Genomic DNA, 18,118 nt, shown 5'->3' with positions numbered 1-18,118 from the left:
TGGGCCCCATCTTGAAGTCCTTACTTAGTCCAAACTCCTATTGCAATCAAAACTGAATAAGGAATTCCAAGATTTAGACCTCCCATCCCCAGTATGAGTTAGTCCTCTGTTGCTGAACATCTTGTAAAATGCACTCTCAGAACTATCACTTGTGCACTGTCCCTTCATATAACAAAAGGGTGAACACATGGGACCAACCCCACACCGAACCCCACTCTCTTTAGTAAATACTATTCAGATCATTCATTTTTCAAGCAGATAATCAAAAATGCACAGGCCCAAGTTTAAGCCAGTGGAAAAGAGCTCTTCTATCAGATTAAATGCTAGGAAATGTATAGAAAGAATGTCTGAGTCTTACTAATAGACTAGCTATGGAGCTTCATGATGGGCTGTAATAAAACAATCCATGCTCCACTTGTGGTTATTGTGTGTGTAAGGTCACATTTCTGTATTTCAGTGTGAACAACAGCACACATCCAAAGGGCCTTTCCACTTTACCAAATCAATTTGAAAAGAATGAGCAGAGATTTTGTATTGTTTTGTAAGGCAATTACAATTTGCTGGCTGCTAAATCATATTACAGGGCTTCCTGATGAAACCCTCATTGTAAGCATCTATGAAATCTAATTGATTCATTATGGTTAAAGATTAAGGTGATGTTCTAAAATACAGCATGAGGTCTGCAGCAAACATTAGTGTACTCACAGTACCATCTAGTGTTAATTTTTGGCAATGTAGCTAGAAAATAGAAAAGGAGTACTTGTGGCACCTTAGAGACTAACAAATTTATTAGAGCATAAGCTTTCGTGAGCTACAGCTCACTTCATCGGATGCATTCCGACAATGCTCTGAGCAGCGGGGCTGCGAGCTCCTGCCAGGAAGGAGGTGGCGGGGCTGGCTCTGGCCTGGCGGCACAGCGGCCAGACATGCTGCTCTGAGCAACATGGTAAGGGGGCGGGGAGCAGGGGGGTTGGATAAGGGGCAGGGGTCCTGGGGGCAGTCAGGAGACAGGGAGTAGGGGGCGGTTGGATGGGGCGGAGGTTCTGGGGGGGCAGCCAGGGGACAGGGAACGGGGGGGTTGGATAGGTGTGGGAGTCCCAGGGGGCCTGTCAGGGGGTGGGGGTGTGGATAGGGGTCGGGGCAGTCAGGGAATGGGGGGGTTGAATGGGGGGGTTCCAGGGGGGCGATTAGGGATGGGGGGGTCCCAGCAGGGGCAGTCAGGGGACAAGGAGCAGGGGGGGTTGGATGGGTCAGAGGTTCTGAGGGGGGCAGTCAGGGGGCGGGAAGCGGGAGGGGGCAGACAGGGGGCAGGGGCCAGGCTGTTTGGGGAAGCACAGCCTTCCCTATGCAGCCCTCCACACAGTTTTTGAACCCCAATGTGGCTCTCAGGCCAAAAAATTTGCCCACTCCTGGTCTAGACCCAATTCAGCCCTCTTCCTGCTTCTCTTTCCCATAATTGCTAAGAGCAATATAAACCTCAATATGTGAAGTGATCCCTTTCTAAGAGATGATATGACATGAATAGCATTGTGGTGGGGCAATTACAACATGTCTCTTAAAAAGTACGGTACAGTTTATTGGAAATAATTATACTTTAGTGTATGGCAAAGTGCAATACAATGTTTTGGAGTATCCTCACACATGGAAGTTCCTTTGATTGCAAATGTCCTAATTAACTATATTTACAATTTGGGATGTGCCTCTTAAGTTTTATTGGTGGATACTAAAACAATAGGGGGGGAGAAGTTTTGAATGTGTTCAGGGGATTGTTGTCCTCAGCAAGAGGCGGGAATATTGTAGAAAAAGCATGGAGAAGGGGGAGGACGGAAGACGCTAGCAAGAAAAAATAATGGATCGGTTGATTAAGGATAGTAAAATGAAAAAAGATAAAATGAATAAAAATCATCTTGTAGTAAAGATTGTAAACTCTGATCCTACAAACACTTTTCAGAGTTGCAGCCGTGTTAGTCTGTATTCGCACAAAGAAAAGGAGGACTTGTGGCACCTTAGAGACTAACAAATTTATCAGAGCATAAGCTTTCGTGAGCTACAGCTCACTTCATCGGATGCATTTGGTAGGAAAAAATGCGTTTTTCCCCCAAATGCATCCGATGAAGTGAGCTGTAGCTCACGAAAGCTTATGCTCTGATAAATTTGTTAGTCTCTAAGGTGCCACAAGTCCTCCTTTTCTTTTTACAAACACTTTGTAAGCGTATGCTTAACTCAACTACTGAGTTAGCCCAGAGACAACCTTACGTCTGGCATTCGCGGAGTGCTTGGCTTGTAACTTTAATATAGTTTTTGTGCATGTAACTACTTACACTGCAGTAGCCCCGAGAGCCCGTCATGGCCCAGGAGGACCCCATTGTGCAGTACACCAGCTAAAAGGACAGTCCCTGTTCCAAAAAGTTTAGCAGCCCAGAACAAGATGAGAGAAAACAGGTGACTACGGAGTACGATGACCAGATAGCAAGTGTGAAAAATCAGGACGGTGGGGGTGGGGGTGTAAATAGGGACCTTTTAAGAAACAGCCCCAAATAAAATCGGGAAATCTCGTCCCCCCTACTGCAGAGCAGCAGCCCACGGGGAAGGAAAGAAACCAGGAGCCAGCACTGCTCAGGCGCCCTGGGTTGCCTTTGGCCCTGCGGCTGGCCATAGGGTGACCAGATGGGGGGGGAATAGGCGCCTATATAAGACAACCCCCCCCATGAGGAGGGCCCCTGTAAAGCCAGGCCAAAGCCCCGCTGTTATGACTCCAGCCCAGGCTCGGCGGGCCCCGGAGCCGCCTGGGCGGGAAGCCCCAGGTCCCTCCTCCCTGGCGAGGGGCGGCCCCTGCGGGTCGCTCCTCCCCGTCCCCGCTGTCCCCGCTGGCCGCTCAGTGGCAGCCCGGCGAGCCGCGGAACCAGGCGAGCCCATGGCCCAGGAGGAGGCGGCGGCGGAGGGCGGCGGCGGGCTGCTGCTGGAGATCCTGAGCTCGCCGCTCAACCTGAGCCTGCTGGGCCTCTGCCTCTTCCTGCTCTACCAGATCCTGCGGGGCGAGCGGGCCCCGCGCCTGCCCGACGACGCCGAGCCGCCGCCGCCGCCCGAGCTCGGGCGCCGCGACTTCACCCTGGCGCAGCTGCGGCCCTACGACGGGCTGCGGGAGCCGCGCATCCTCATGGCCATCAACGGCAAAGTCTTCGACGTGAGCCGCGCCAGGAAGTTCTACGGGCCCGGTGCGTGCGGGGGCGGCTGCGGGGGCGGAGCTGGGGGGCGGGCGCGGTGCGGGGGCGGTGTGGGGGAGCTGGGGTGCAGTGGAGGTGGGGGGGTGCCGTGACGGTGAGCTGGGGGGCAGTGGCGGTGCGGGGGAGGTGCTGGGGTGCAGTGGTGGTGCGGGGGGGCGGTGTGGGGGAGCTGGGGTGCAGTGGCAGTGCGGGGGAGGAGCTGGGGTGCAGTAGCGGTGAGCTGGGGGGCAGTGGCGGTGCGGGGGAGGTGCTGGGGTGTGGGGGAGGTGCGGGGGGGCGGTGTGGGGGAGCTGGGGTGCAGCGGCGGTGCGGGGGAGGTGCAGGGGTGCAGTGACGGTGAGCTGGGGTGCAGCGGCGGTGCGGGGGGAGGTGCTGGGGTGCAGTGGCGGTGCGGGGGAGGTGCTGGGGTGCGGTGCGGGCATGAGCTGGGGTGCAGTGTGGATCGGGGAGGTGGCGGTGCAGTGGGGGATGAGGAGAGGCTCTGGGGAGCCGTGCAGGGAGGCGCTGCGTGCAGTGGCGATGAGGGGGTGTAGTAGGGATGAGGGGGAGGTAGTAGGGTATAGTGTGGGAGGGGGTGCAGTGGGGATGAGCTGGGATGCAGTGGCTATGCGGGGGAGCTACTGGGGTGCAGTGTGGGGACGAGTTGGGGTGCAGTGGGGACCAGGAGAGGTGGCAGTGCAGTGGGGGTGAGGAGAGGCTCTGGGGAGCTGTGCCGGGAGGCGCTGCGTGCAGTGGCGATGAGGGGGTGTAGTAGGGATGAGGGGGGGGTAGTAGGGTATAGTGTGGGAGGGGGTGCAGTGGGGATGAGCTGGGGTGCAGTGGGGATGCAGGAGAGGTACTGGGGCATAGTGTGGGAGAGGGGTGCAGTGGGGACCGGGGGAGGTGCTGAGTGTAGTGGTGGAGGTGCAGTGAGGGAGAGGAGAGGCTCTGGGGTGGAGTGTGGGGGAGAGACCTTAGATCTGGTTGCAGTGTTGGCTCTGACTCTCTCAGTATGTTCCCATCTACCTAGCAGAAATTCCCAACCCTTCCTCCCTCCATCTGCTGCTTGCTTGTTGTTTCCCTGTGTAATTGTGGGATCCAGTCAGTGGAGAGGATTATAAACATGGGGAAATAGTTTTACTTTGTGTAATGACAGATCCATTCCCAGTCTCTATTCAAGCCTAAATTAATTGTATCCACTTTGCAAATTAATTCCAATTCAGCAGTCTCTCGCTGGAGTCTGTTTTTGAAGTTTTTTTGTTGTTGTTGAAGAATTGCCACAACAACTACAACTAAGTAATAATAATGCAATCATAAAGTTGGGAACCAGTCCTGCAACTCCTACTTGCCTAAACTAGTTGGCATAACCAGGGCTTCTCCTATGAGTAAGGTTTACTTGTATCATTAGGGTTACAGACCCAAGTCTTTTAGTTGTGTACACTCAAAGTATATCTACTTCTTTCACTTTTTTTTTTTTTTTTTTTTTTTGTTAAGCTCCATGCACATTTATAGTACTCTTTATCAGCGGTTCTCAAACCTTTGTACTGGTGACCCCTTTCACATAGCATGCCTCTGAGTGCAACCCCTCCCCCCCATTATAAATTAAAAACACTTTTTAAATATATTTAACACCATTATAAATGCTAGAGGCAAAGCGGGGTTGGGGTTGGAGGCTGACAGCTCGCGACCCCTCCCCCATGTAATAACCTTGTGACCCCCTGAGGGGTCTTAACCCCCAATTTGAGAACCCTTGCTTTAAATGATTATATTGACGGGGCAGGCAGTTTTGTTTACTTCATGCAACTCACCTGTCACCTTCCTTTGTAACGCCATAGGTCATAGCACATGAAATCTTTTGTTGATTTCATCATTGTATTCCCTTTTTGATGGAAACAGTTCTATTATTTAATATTTATAATATAGTAACACAGAGTTATTTTTATGAAACTTGTTCCCGATCAAAATCACAGCCCCATTTGTGCTGGTCAAATACATGCAAAGATGATCCATGCCCCATAGGTGTTTGGGGGGGGTGTAAAGAGGAGTAGGGTTTTAAGTTCAAGAACAGTAAGGTAATATACATGATTGATTTGAATGTGTGGTTATCTATCAGCAGAGAGCTTTAAAAAACCTACTCATGAGTTATATCTCAGAACATGAGAGGCTGTTTACCATGTCTAATTTATTAATGTAGTCATGAAATTGGGTCTCTGTATGAAAAGGAAAGTAGTTCCATTTATTGAAACTCTGAAAAGGCTTCTTCCCCCCCCAGTGCAGTTGGGCACTGCCTCTAAAGTAACCAGATTTTGGTGTTACATTAATGCCTCCTAAAAGAGCTGAATCATTGGAACATGTGCTATCTTAAATTTTCTGTTACTTCTGTACCAATAAACATTCTGCAAAATAAGTTAATGATTGATGAAGTTTACCAGCAGTCCCTCTTGACAAGATACCTCTGACCCACTGTGACATGTACACATCAGTCCCTTGGGATCATTGTGCATTACATGCATTTTGTGTACATTTTATATTTACTAGGCACCTGCTTCTAGCCTGATTGCTATCCTTGGAGTAGGGTCCTGTTAAGATTCTCCTCCATATCTCAAGCCAACTAATCACCTTTCAGGTCCTCCTTCTTCCATGGGTCAACTCTCTAAGCCAGAAGGATTTGTCAGAAAGCAATACACTTGCCTTGCACTCCATCTCCTCAGACTTCTGAATCCTTTCTCCTTTTCTCTTCCCACATAACTGACTCCTGTTTGCTATCTTTACAGGTGCCACCCATATGTCTCAGGCTTGCGCCAAGAAAGACATTTGCTTCTTGTCATCTTGTGCATAGCTCCCTTTTGCATGCCCTCCACACATCGGCACTTGTCTCTTCTTCCTGATGTCCCAACATGCTCAGTATCTTCTTTAGTGATTCTGTTTTCTTGTTTGTTTTTTTTTGTTTTTTTTTTCCCACCAAATGCATCCGATGAAGTGAGCTGTAGCTCACGAAAGCTTATGCTCTAATAAATTTGTTAGTCTCTAAGGTGCCACAAGTACTCCTTTTCTTTTTGCGAATACAGACTAACACGGCTGCTACTCTGAAACCTGTTTTCTTGTAGTGTTTTTTGTTTTTGGGGGGGTTTGGGTGTGTATGTACTGGAAAATATCTGGCTCAATATTACAAAATAGGACAAATTTTACAATACAAATCTTATTTGGGGATTTCAACATAAGATTCAAGTCAGGGGATCAGCATGTCATTTGGTTCTTGGTACGTTGTCCTCAAAGAAACAGCAATGTAATAATTACCCTGACATTTTTTATTTTAAAGAGGGCCCATATGGAATTTTTGCTGGAAGGGATGCATCCAGAGGTCTTGCCACATTCTGTCTGGATAAGGAGGCTCTGAAGGATGAATATGATGACCTGTCTGATCTCAACGCTACGCAGCAAGAGACCCTGAGAGACTGGGAATCGCAGTTCACGTGTAAGCAATTTCAAATCCACTCTCCGTGAAGTAGCTAGCTTCTGTGTATAGTGGTGGAAGACATTCAATATGGTACATCACGTGTGTAAGAGACAAGGTGGGTGAGGTTAATATCGTTGTTTACACCAACTTCTGATGGGAAAAGACATAAGCTTACAAAGAGGCCTTCTTCTTAAGGTCTGACCCACATATGAAGAAGAGTTGTATAAACTCAAAAGATTGTCTCTCTCCAACAGAAGTTAATCCAATAGAAGATACTACCTCATCCATCTTGTCTCTCTAATATCCTGGAACCAACGCTGCAAACAAACTTCTATCTGAAAATATGGTATGCTTTATTGCAGTGGTTCCCAAACTGGGGTTTGCGAACCTCTGGGGGTTTGCAGAACGATACAGGGGGTTCGCCAGAAAAATTTCACTAATGGTGGCCAGAGGGCATTGGAGGCAGCAGGTGGGACCTGGTTGCAGGGCAGACAGCCCGAGCCCCAGGAAGAGTAGGGCCAGGCAGTTGAGGCTGGCAGCCCGAGCCCTGCCCCCGTCAGCGGGGGAGCCGGGAGCTCAAACCCCAGCGCTCCGCATGGGGCTGGCAGTTCGAGCCCTGGGGAGAGCAGGGCCGGTAGTCATCGGGACCTGCAGCCTAAGCTCAGTGGAGCTCAGTTGACCGGGGCAGTCAACGGGGTCCAGCAGTAAGAGCCTCACGGAGTGTGGAGGAAATTTAAACTTAAATCCCTGGAAATATTCATTTTTAGGAGGGGGTTCACGAGATTTCACAATTTAGTGAGAGGGGTTCACAGGCTGTTAAAGTTTGGGAACAACTGCTTTATTGCAACACTTAAGTTTTCTAAAACTGAAGGATTAGAGAGAAAAAAATGTCAGTTTCCCCCATTTGGGTGGTGGTTTTTTGATTTTTTTTTTTACAGAGTAAAAGAAGAGATTAAACCACTTTTTCGAATAGTAAAATGTGACTGGTAAACTACCAAAAAAAAAAATGGCAGGGAATGAAACTGCTTTTAACTTTTTAATTAACCTGGTTGCACATGGAGAGTGTTCCTACAAGGCAGTTAAGCTTAGTTGGCATTGTATGGGAGCATTCTGTATTTTTAACATCCTGAAGAACTAAGGAAGCTTATTTCTGGGGAAACTAGATGTTTTCCACTTGGTACTCCTTGTTTCTCCTATTCTTATATGAGCATTTACAAAACAAGGTTTGGAGAAGTAAAATTTGCAGAAGCTTCTAAGTGACTTTCAGAAGCTTAAGTTGCGTTTTGAAAAATCATTTAAGCGCCTTTGAATACTGAGTGAAATTAATAAATTCTGTATATGTCAAATTAACTATGCAGTATTATTCAGGAATGGCAGCCCCACAATTAGGGGAGACAGGCTGCCCTATGCTCACATCTGGAGACTTTGTCAACAAAATAAGTTTTTAAAGCAGTTATCCCTTTTCTTGTCTATTGAGGCTTGGATATAAATATACAATGATCTAAAAAATCTGAGCAATACTCTCTTCTGTTTTGAACTAGGGGTCACCAAATGAAATTAATTAGCAGCAGGTTTAAAACAAAAGGAAGTATTTCTTCATACAATGCACAGTCCACCTTTGCCACAGGATGTTGTGAAAGTCAGGACTAAAACAGGGTTCAAAAAAGAACTAAATAAGTTCCTGGAGGATAGATCCATCAGTGGCTATTAGCCAGAATGGGCAGGGCTGGTGTCCCTAGCCTCTGTTTGCCAGAAGCTGGGAATGAGTGACAGGGAATGGTCACTTTATTATTACCTGTTCTGTTCATTCCCTCTGGGGCACCTGGCATTGGCCACTATCAGAAGACAGGATACTGGGCTAGATGGACCTTTGGCCTGATCCAGTATGGCCGTTCTTGTGTTTTGTTTTGCAGCCCTTAGTATTAAAGGCTTCCAGTGTAAATATAGCAGCTCTAACTGCTCTGTGGTCCCAGTTTTTGAATACTGGTTTTAAAAAAGAAACAAACAAAAAAAACTTTGTAGGTTGGAAACTGCTTAGCTAGCTTCTTCTACCCAGGAGTTTATTACTGTAGAGGATCATTATATAATAATCACTTTCCTGGTGAAGAATATTAACTGCACAACACTTAACCTGGGTTTCTAGACCAGGAAAGCTCTAAGTGGTTTTTTTTTTTTTTTTCATTTACATAAAATAGACTGTAAATGTTGTTTATATAACAAGCATTTCAGTAAGAAACATGTAATGGAAATTCCATATACACTTGGTCTAGATAATATGACCATTAAAGTTTACTAGGAGTCTGGCTGCATGGTGGTCAGTGTTAAAACAAAAACATCAGACTGAATTTTAAAGTCTAGAACCTGAACTCACAAAAGCTTATGCTCAAATAAATTTGTTAGTCTCTAAGGTGCCACAAGTCCTCCTTTTCTTACTACCATATGTGTGACCAAAAACCAGCATTTAAATCGGTCTTTCCAGGAGTGAAGTGTTAGTACTTTGCCGTTGTTAATGTAGTTCCCAAACTTCTAGCAGATTATGCAAATATTTGCCTTTAAATTCATATAATTTTAAACTATAATATAGCAGGGAGTATAGTAGGAGATTTCCCTTCACTTGCTAAAAGGCTTTGCATCAGATAAGGAGAGCTCTGCTTCCTAACCTTCCTCCTTATGCATATGTCTTGCTACTTAGATATTTCTTTGTGAAATATTTTAACAGGAGTAAGGCTTGTCTGGGTGCACAGTGGGAGAATTCCTATAGTACCAGCTCTAGTGCTGGTAGGAAGAACATTTTTCCTGTTTCCCAGTGCCTGTTCACAGCATGAATCTCTGAAAATATAAACCTTTCAAGGTTTTCTTGACATTCCCCAAGAACATTCTCAGGATGCCAGCTTCCAGAACTGGCGTAGGCAAGTGTAATGGGGGGGAAGGGGAAAGGGAGTATTATTCTTTCCCACTCACTCCCAGAATGGTGATTTCATTTCTTCACTGATAGTTGGCTCCCTTTAAACATGAGACCTGAGGTTGTGGGTAACAAAAGTATCCACGAATGGCTTTACATTGTCAGTCCTGGTTTTGGCAATAGGAGAAGAATTGTATTGTTTGCATTTATTTTGCCCATTTTTCACATAAATATCACGTGTTATGACAGTAGGAATAGTTTGGCAAGTCAGTCACTTTTGTCAGTGTGCAAAATAAATGTAGAATTAGTGGTTCTTGATTTTAATTTTAGCGCTATGTTAACCATTGTCTCTGTTTTTAGTGAAAACATTAGGTTCCACAAGGTAAAGGAATGATCTGTATTCTGTGGTTTGTCTCAATTTACAGTTAAGTATCACTACGTTGGCAAACTGCTGAAGGAAGGAGAGGAACCCACCGTATACTCAGATGAAGAAGAAAAAGAAGATGCTAAAGATCAAAAGAGAGACTAGAGAATGCAGTGAGGAACAATATTTTTATATCTTAAGGGACCATTTGTAACATTCCAGTTCTGTTTTATAAGTTCTAACATCAACAGTAATTAGAAAAGGTACAGACTTGCTGTGATTGGATTGTTTTTAAAGCAGTTCTTAATCTAAATTTACCAGTAACATAAACAAGATTAAATTTCTTACATAAAAACTGCATGACCTGAATGTTCTGTAGGACAAAAAGCACCAGAACAGAGGAAAAGTGAACTGCAACTTTGTACTAAAGTTATTTCTGCTTTTTTTCATCAAAGTAGGTTGAAATCAAAAAAGCATTTATTTAATGGCTAAGGCCCCAATCCTTCAAACACTTAAGCATAAGAGTAACTTTACACACATGAGTAGTTTTATGCTACACTGAACTCAATGGAAGATCTTGCAGGATCTGGGCCTTAGATTATAATCTCTATGGGGCAGGGAACATGTCCATAAAGCATCATACATATCTATGGTGCTACATAAATAATTTTAATAGTAGAGAAAACTGACATTATAAAAATTTTACCACAAGCTTATAGGTGAATCACTGAACATGAATACTTCAAAAAAAAAAAAATCCTCTTTTCAGAGAGGCTATATCATTTTTAGGTACTCATGTCTTCATTCAAGGACTGATGAATGGCTAGGCTAATTCCCAACTCGGGTAGACATGTGCTAAAAATAGCAGCGTGGCCACAGTGGCTCAGGCTAGCCATCGGAGTACAACCCCATCCAAGATCCTAGGTATGTATTTGAGTAGCTAACCTCAGTCACTGTCTGTGCCATGGCAGCCACATTATTTTAGCATGCCAGCTTGATCAAAGCCACCATGTATATGTCTTCCTGGTGCAGAAATACACCTCCCAGCGACAGTGAAGACGTACTCCATGTTTATTCACAGCCACATAACAGGATTAATGATTTTTGTTGTGTTTATCTCTGAAGCATATCTGAAATGTTACAGAAGTTTTGGTATTGATTATAAGTTGGACCTCCCACCTAGGGAGGGGCATGACTCAGCTATGACTACTGTTTGTTCAATTTTCTTAGCAAACTATTCTAGGGGCTGATCCCAAAATTTAATCCAGATGAAATTAAACCAGAAGGGGGTGTGTGTGTGGGGCGCAGTGTGGGGAGATACTGCTATTGATTCCTTGGCCTAGTCTACACTAGAAAAGATTTGTTGGTATAGTTTTTATTGTCAAACCACCTAATGTAGACACAGCTTATCCCAGCAAAAGAGTGTTAAAGCTGGTACAGTTCATACCAGTTCCCAGAACAAAATAAGTTTTATACCAGAAAAAGCACTTTATTGCCAGTACAGCTGCATCCACACTAATGCTTTTGCTGGTATAGAAGTATCATTTGAAAAAACATGGCACCCCTAACTGATATTACTATACCAGGAAGTTTCTAGGATAGAGCAAGCCCTAGAATTGTATTTAGCTTGTTATTCTGTCTTATAACTCACATCCAGGCTTCTTTTTAGCAGGTTCTTCCTTACTGAGTAACCAAGTCACATACCAAAAGGGGGAATTGAGAATGCTTTTGCCCAGTGAGGAGGGTCAACATGCTGTTAGGACACTGAAGAAATATTTCAGCTTGTTAGTGGAAATTTCGAGGAGTTAATGATCCACTGATCCCTCATGGAACGCATTCCTTGCCGAAACACTTTTCCTTGAATGTTGGGCGTGCTCTGTAGTTCTCCATTATTCCCTCTCTGTCAGATCCCGCTGTTAGATCCAATTAAGCAAGTCCATGTAGGTCCTTCTTTCCCTTCTTAGTCCAACAGACCCTGAGTTCACTGGCCTTCAGGACATGTTTCAAGTTATCCATTGACTAAGGCCTCTGCCACAAGAGAGGCACTTATTTTTCCCCTCAGGGCGCTTTTTTGGGGGGGGGTTGACTGTTTTGGGTAGACTTTTTTTTTAACCTTGTCTGGTTTAAGGTTTGTGAGTTTGCAATAGGCTGACCATGCAAAACTCTTGCCCACTTGCCTGCAGTGTGGATGTAATATATTTTAAGCAAAAGTAACGTTTTAACTCTTCGTTAGTACCATGGTAAAGGGTGGGCAAGTGGGTTTTATACTTAGACCAGTAAACTTTCAAGACAACATTGCAAATCTACAATAGGTATGTTTCTGCACTGAAAGGTTAATAGTACCCTGGGGGCTTAAGAACAGGCCTAGAGTCAGACTTGCTCTGTAGGCTTAGCCAAATCACTTTAACTGTACGTGCTCCAGTTTCTCCATTGGTAAAAGGAGGAGGATATCTACTTCATAGGGAATTGAGCCTCAGTTCTTTCATATAAAGTGCTTGGACATCCTCCAGTGGAAAGTGCTATAGAAAAGCAAAGTATTATGTAGTTTCTTAGCTGTTTTCTTCATGGTGCCCATGATGTGCGTTGCTGCTACTGTGTACTTTTGAATGAAAACATGGGAGCTGAAACCTCTTGCAAAATCCTTTGTTGCTGATGACCCTATTTGCCAGAGCAGCCCAATGTTTTATAAAACTTAGGAAAATTTAGGCAGAGGAGCAGACAAAACGTAGCTGCTTACACCAAATAAAAAGGGAAACAGTCCCTAAACTAGGCAAAATTGTTCTTAAATAGGAAGTGTTCCATGAGGTCAGCAGCTTTTGTAAACACCATCTAGTGCACTGTGTAAAAGTACCTGAGACCGTGTGTGTTCAGAATGACTATTCTCAATCCATACACTAAGAACCACTTTGGCATTTTGTCTTTTTGTAACACTACGCATTAAAACAAAGAATACAGTTGTTTGCACAGTTAGCTTGCTAAAATATTATTATATGAATCACATAGGGAGGGGCTAGGGTAATGTAAAACTAGTTATGGGTTTGTGTTGCTTTTTAAAGCCATTTGTACTCCTTGCAGACTATTTCTAATGGTTTTACCTCAAATCAGAAAAGTGCTTTTACTTCTTATAAGCAGACAATAAAATTCTAACGTAGTGGTGGTATTTCTTTATTTTATCTAAAGGGACCAAATGCAACTTTCTAGTCCCTAGCATTCCGAATTTCAGGTGTTTGTTTATATATTGTTTCCAGTCTGTCATGTGAACAGGAACAATGCTTAATATACAGTCTCCCCTTTGGACACTCCCTATTCACTCTTAGCCATGCCTCTGGATGGGATTTGAAACGTACTAATTTTAACTGAACATTTGATTAATGAATGTGCAGTTGACAAGATTATACTCTAGCACTGCTATAAAATCTGCTTTGCTGTTGCAGATATACAACTGTGTAACAAAAAGGCTCAAATAAGCATTAACGGTGTATAGCAAGCAAAACATAAAGTTGAAGTTGGATGCCTTCAAGTGAGCTTAATAAGATCAACAAGCTATACTTCTACATGATCAAATGTGCTTCTTGTGCCGTTGCTAAGCTATTAATAAACCAAGGGCATGTCCATGCTACAATCTTAAATCAACCTAGGTTAGTACTAACTGCAGTGGCTGATGTCCACACTACCCTCCTTCTTCCGGTGGTACATGCACTCACCACGAGTGCTTTCATCAACTGAAGAGGGGAGTGGGACAGGGGGACTGAGATCTAGTGCTCTCAGCTCCACGCAAATCCCTGCCGGGAGCCCAGCTGCCCCCTGGGCTTCTCACCTTCCTGCTCCTAGCTGGGGTACCTCACTTCCATGCCTGAAGTCCAGTTGGCTGCCATGCTTCCAGCAGGGAATCAAGAGTGGCCACTGCCCAAAGTGGGTTTTGGAATGTTAAAAATTGTCTGACAGCCCCTAAAAAACCTTCATGGTCCCTGGGGCTTCCTCCACAGAAATGAGGGGTAGGCAGATTTTATATGGAACTCAAGGAAATTAATTTAACTAAACCACCAAAAATCAGAATGAACATTGCAAACACAATGTACGTATACATCCACCTTCCCCTTCCCAAAAGCCAATGATCTTCTGCCCCACCTGGACATCACAGCTATGCCAACATTTCAGGCTGGATCACCTGTAAAGATGAGTTTCCAGTTGTAGCCTGTCTGGTTAATATAAACTTTAGGCAGAGCTGACAGGATTGATGTGTGCAACTCCCTGCTCTGGCACCAGTGCTTGACTAGCACAGAAGCTGCACTGGGCCTGTTATTTCCTTGATTTGAACGTCACCCTTTTTAAGAGTTCAAATGCAAAAAACACTATTTTGGCTTTAATATGTTGTGCCTCCAAAATTAACTCCCCATCTTTGCTCCATCATTTCTTGGGTGGGAGAACCTTTGAGTTCAACCTGTGGCTGCATGTAAGAAGCTTTTGAGAAATATTCCTAAATTGTGTACGTTATATAGAAAAACATTCTACATGTGGCATGTGAATTGACACAATTCCAGCATGGGGGTGGTATCTGCAACAGAATTATAAAACCACCTGAATGGTGATGTACATGAGAACAAGCTTTGTGACTAGCATCCTAAGAGTGTAATGTACTGTCCATGAAAAGTAGTTTGGTCTAGGACTGGATGCAGAGACCTGACTTATTGACTCTCTTTAGATCCTTACACAAGTCATGTAACACTTGTGTTTCAGTTGTCATGTCTATAAAATGGAGATGATACTTACCCTCACTCTATAAAGTGCTTTGAGGAACTAAGCACTTATTTAAGAATTGAGATGTCTAATGCAAAATTAAGGCAATTTAACAGAAGGAAGAAAGTGTACAATGTTGTGGTAGGGGTAAGGTACCGCTTCTAGTAAAGACAATGCCTGTTGTAAGAAATGAAGGGATGGTCTAAATTTTTGGTCGGGGAAGGGAGAGGAGGGAAGAGAGAGTTGCTTCATAAAGTGGCTGATGTTTTCTCCTGCTAAAGACACGGCTAGGGGCAATTGACAAACTATATTTGCATTTGCTGTGGCTTAATCCCCTTTTCCAGCCTGTGACTGGAAGCACTAAGAAACACACCAGGTAATTTAACAGTTTTCATATTAGCAGAGCATCATGTGCAGAATAGCAGTTGTTGAGTCTTTCCAATAATCACCCTAGTCTGAACTGTCGGGGAATGGGGACAGAATTGCTGTGGGCACCTATAATATACAGAGAGCTGTAGAAGTCTGGAAAAAGAAAAAAAAACCTACCTAGTCTTATCTCCAAGCAGCCTTGGTTCGCTACCAGCTGCTGTGTAAAGTCCATAAACCTCCAAAGGCTTTGAATCTACCCCTTATCTAATTATCTGTAACTAGGCATTACTTTAAGTTCTTTATGTAAGAAAATATGCTTCAGTAATGAATGTTCACAGCAAAAGTTATGTAAGCAGTCACACAAGACTGACGTAGGGCTGAAAGGCTCCATGTTTGTGCATTGTTTAGAGCAGCAGTTCCCAAACTTGTTCCACCGCTTGTGCAGGGAAAGCCCCTGGCGGGCCAGGCTGGTTTGTTTACCTGCCACATCCGCAGGTTCGGCCAATCGCGGCTCCCAGTGGCCGCGGTTCACTGCTCCAGGCCAATGGGAGCTGTTGGAAGCAGCGGCCAGTACATGCCTTGGTCCGCGTCGCTTCCCATTGGCCTGGAGCAGTGAACCGCGGCCACTGGGAGCCGCGATTGGCCGAACCTGTGGATGTGGCAGGTAAACAAATCAGCCTGGCCCGCCAGGGGCTTTCCCTGCACAAGCGGCGGAACAAGTTTGGGAACCACTGGTTTAGAGTGTTTGGATTTTTTTAAAAAAATCTATACAATGAAAGGGGATTTACATCTGAATCCTTATATTTACTAGATCTTCCAGTACGTTGTGTGCTATGATTTCAATTTGTAACCTGCTACCCTTCAGCATTTTGCCCCACGAACTCTTGTACTCTGTACGCACAATTTGATACCAGTTTGTTAAATCAACATAAAGTGGCAGAGTCTGAATGCAAGGCAAATGTTTGTCAAATGGTACTCGGTCATGTGGAAAGGACCTGGATTATTTCTTTCCTCTTTTCTACTGCCTAAACCAACCCAGAGAGTGGTTGTTAAATCATTGATAAAGAAATCTTCCCAGTCATTCTTACATTAGTCATTTAGATACAAGTGGGGAAATTTATGTAAAGTTTTGTCTAGTAAATGAGTGCTAAATGCCACAGCCATTATCAGCCTTACTTCCTAGATACGACTACGTTTTCCCTTTTTCAAACAAGTGGAGCCTTGGTGCTTTTTCACACCTGTAGTCCTTTCTTTTGCTTTTTTTTTTTTTTCTCCTCCCCCAATACCTAGGCTGCTCCTCACAAGGGCGACATGATCACCTTACCTGGAAAAATGAAGGCAAAGGTTAAATTCTCTTTCTGTGGATTCACCTATCTTTGAGCCATGCAACATCGTTTCAGAGCTAGTACGAAAGATAAAAAGGAAATGTCTCCTCAAGCAGTGCAGAAATGCAGTAAATATAACACTATTCTTAGATCATATTTCTTGGGTTTAAAATACACGGTGGTGTGTTGTAGCTTTGTCAGTCCTAGGATAGTAGACAGACAAGGTAGGTGAGGCAACATCCTCTATTGGACCAACTTCTGTTGGTGAGAATGACAAGCTTTCAAGTTTACATAGAGCTCTTCTTCAGGGCTAGGAAACTAACTGTATCACAGCTATACAAGGTGGAACAGATTTAGCAGTGACACTTTGAGCTAGGTTCCCAGACCTGCTCTGAAGAACTCTGTGTAAACTCAAAAGCGTGTCTCTCACCAACAAAAGTTGGTCCAATAAAAAAATACCTCACCCACGCAAATGCATTTTAAAAACCAATTTTAATTGTCTCATTTATTTCACCTGCTGCCTTGCTGTACCATAATATGCAGCAACTGCTGGAAATTTAAACTGATAATTCAAGTAGAGCTGTCCAAGAATGGTAAGTGGGGGTTTGCAGAAGACAGGTTCTCTCACTCCTCCTCACTTACCCTGTAGCTGAACACCAGCTCTCCAGTTGAGGAGTTGAGTGCTCCTTGTTGCAAAGAGGTTACAATACAGGTGGAGAGCAACTGTCTGCTTGGTCCCTGAGTACTCCAGTCACACCTTTGCAGGTGTTTGGCAGAACCACACTAAGCATTTTTGTCCTTCAGGTTTATTGAACTCCCTATCTCAAATCACATTATTTACGTACCAAACACATTTGATTGTTTTGGTACGTGACTAGCTTTATTTCAAAGCAAGTTGGGCAAGTATGTAATGGGCTTGGTTCATTTCCACTTCTAAAAAGGGCCTGATCATCTACAATCTCCACTGATTTTACCCTTTCAGGATTTGACCTTAAGCATACCTGAGGCACAACCCACTAGCCAGGTACAGTGTAACATGGTGTATTAGCCTTAAACTGGGCTATGATCTTGCTAACACATTTTAGGCAGCTGTCCTAAAATGACTTATACCTGTTCTTAACATTATACTCTAAGTAGTCCAATTGACTTCAGTGTGACTACTCATGGCATGTAAAGTTACACATATGTAAATCTTTGCAGGATAAGTACCCTGGATATTACAGTAATTATGTAGTAGAACACACCATTCTTAGGGAAGTGCTGAATAGTGGAAACTCCACCTGACTACAAAGGTGAGTGGCAAACCCTCAGCATCTGGTACTTAATACCCATTTTGTAACAGGAGTACAAGTATCTTACTGAGATTGTAAGCTCTTTGGGGACAGGGACCATCTTTTTGTTCTGTGTTTATACAGGGCCTAGCAGATTGGGATCCTAGTATAGATAGGCACCAATGCAATACAAATAACTAATGGAATTATATAAGCAACTGTAGTCCATGCCTGATCATTAGCCACCTGAAAGTTACTTTTCGTAGTTTAATATATTATACATTAACATTTAAGAGATTTAAATAAAATAAAAATACATTTTATTCTTTAACTTTCATAATTAAGACATTACATCTTATTCCTGAGCAACATCAATATACAAGTTTAACCAGAAAACAACAACTTTTTTTTTTAAGTTTAAAGGCAAATTCTTAGAAAATTCTGTAGTTATTTTACAAAAGCCATGAAAATGAATATTGACCCATGAAAC

The 18,118-nt window shown here is 44.0% G+C and overlaps 1 protein-coding gene across 1 annotated transcript; it reads left to right on the top strand.

Annotated features, from left to right (window-relative positions):
* The first annotated feature begins 2,715 nt into the window (after positions 1 to 2,715).
* Positions 2,716 to 13,080, top strand: PGRMC1 (progesterone receptor membrane component 1). The gene is made up of 3 exons (XM_038417043.2): positions 2,716 to 3,215; positions 6,523 to 6,678; positions 9,988 to 13,080. The coding sequence occupies exons 1-3, from the start codon at positions 2,750 to 2,752 to the stop codon at positions 10,089 to 10,091; spliced, it is 726 nt and encodes a 241-aa protein (XP_038272971.1). The 5' UTR covers positions 2,716 to 2,749; the 3' UTR covers positions 10,092 to 13,080.
* The last annotated feature ends 5,038 nt before the right edge of the window (positions 13,081 to 18,118 follow it).

This window comes from Dermochelys coriacea, chromosome 9, assembly GCF_009764565.3.
Source record: "Dermochelys coriacea isolate rDerCor1 chromosome 9, rDerCor1.pri.v4, whole genome shotgun sequence".
Lineage (NCBI taxonomy): Eukaryota > Metazoa > Chordata > Testudines > Dermochelyidae > Dermochelys > Dermochelys coriacea.
Note: the sequence above shows the minus strand (reverse complement) of the source record. Positions and strands in the feature narration are given on the sequence as shown.

Bases quoted from the DNA above. Each gene is read 5' to 3' on its own strand.
- PGRMC1 (XM_038417043.2), top strand. From the start codon at position 2,750: ATGACTCCAGCCCAGGCTCGGCGGGCCCCGGAGCCGCCTGGGCGGGAA. The intron at 3,216-6,522 runs GTGCGTGCGGGG...TTTATTTTAAAG, and splicing joins CAGGAAGTTCTACGGGCCCG to AGGGCCCATATGGAATTTTT. The intron at 6,679-9,987 runs GTAAGCAATTTC...CTCAATTTACAG, and splicing joins CTGGGAATCGCAGTTCACGT to TTAAGTATCACTACGTTGGC.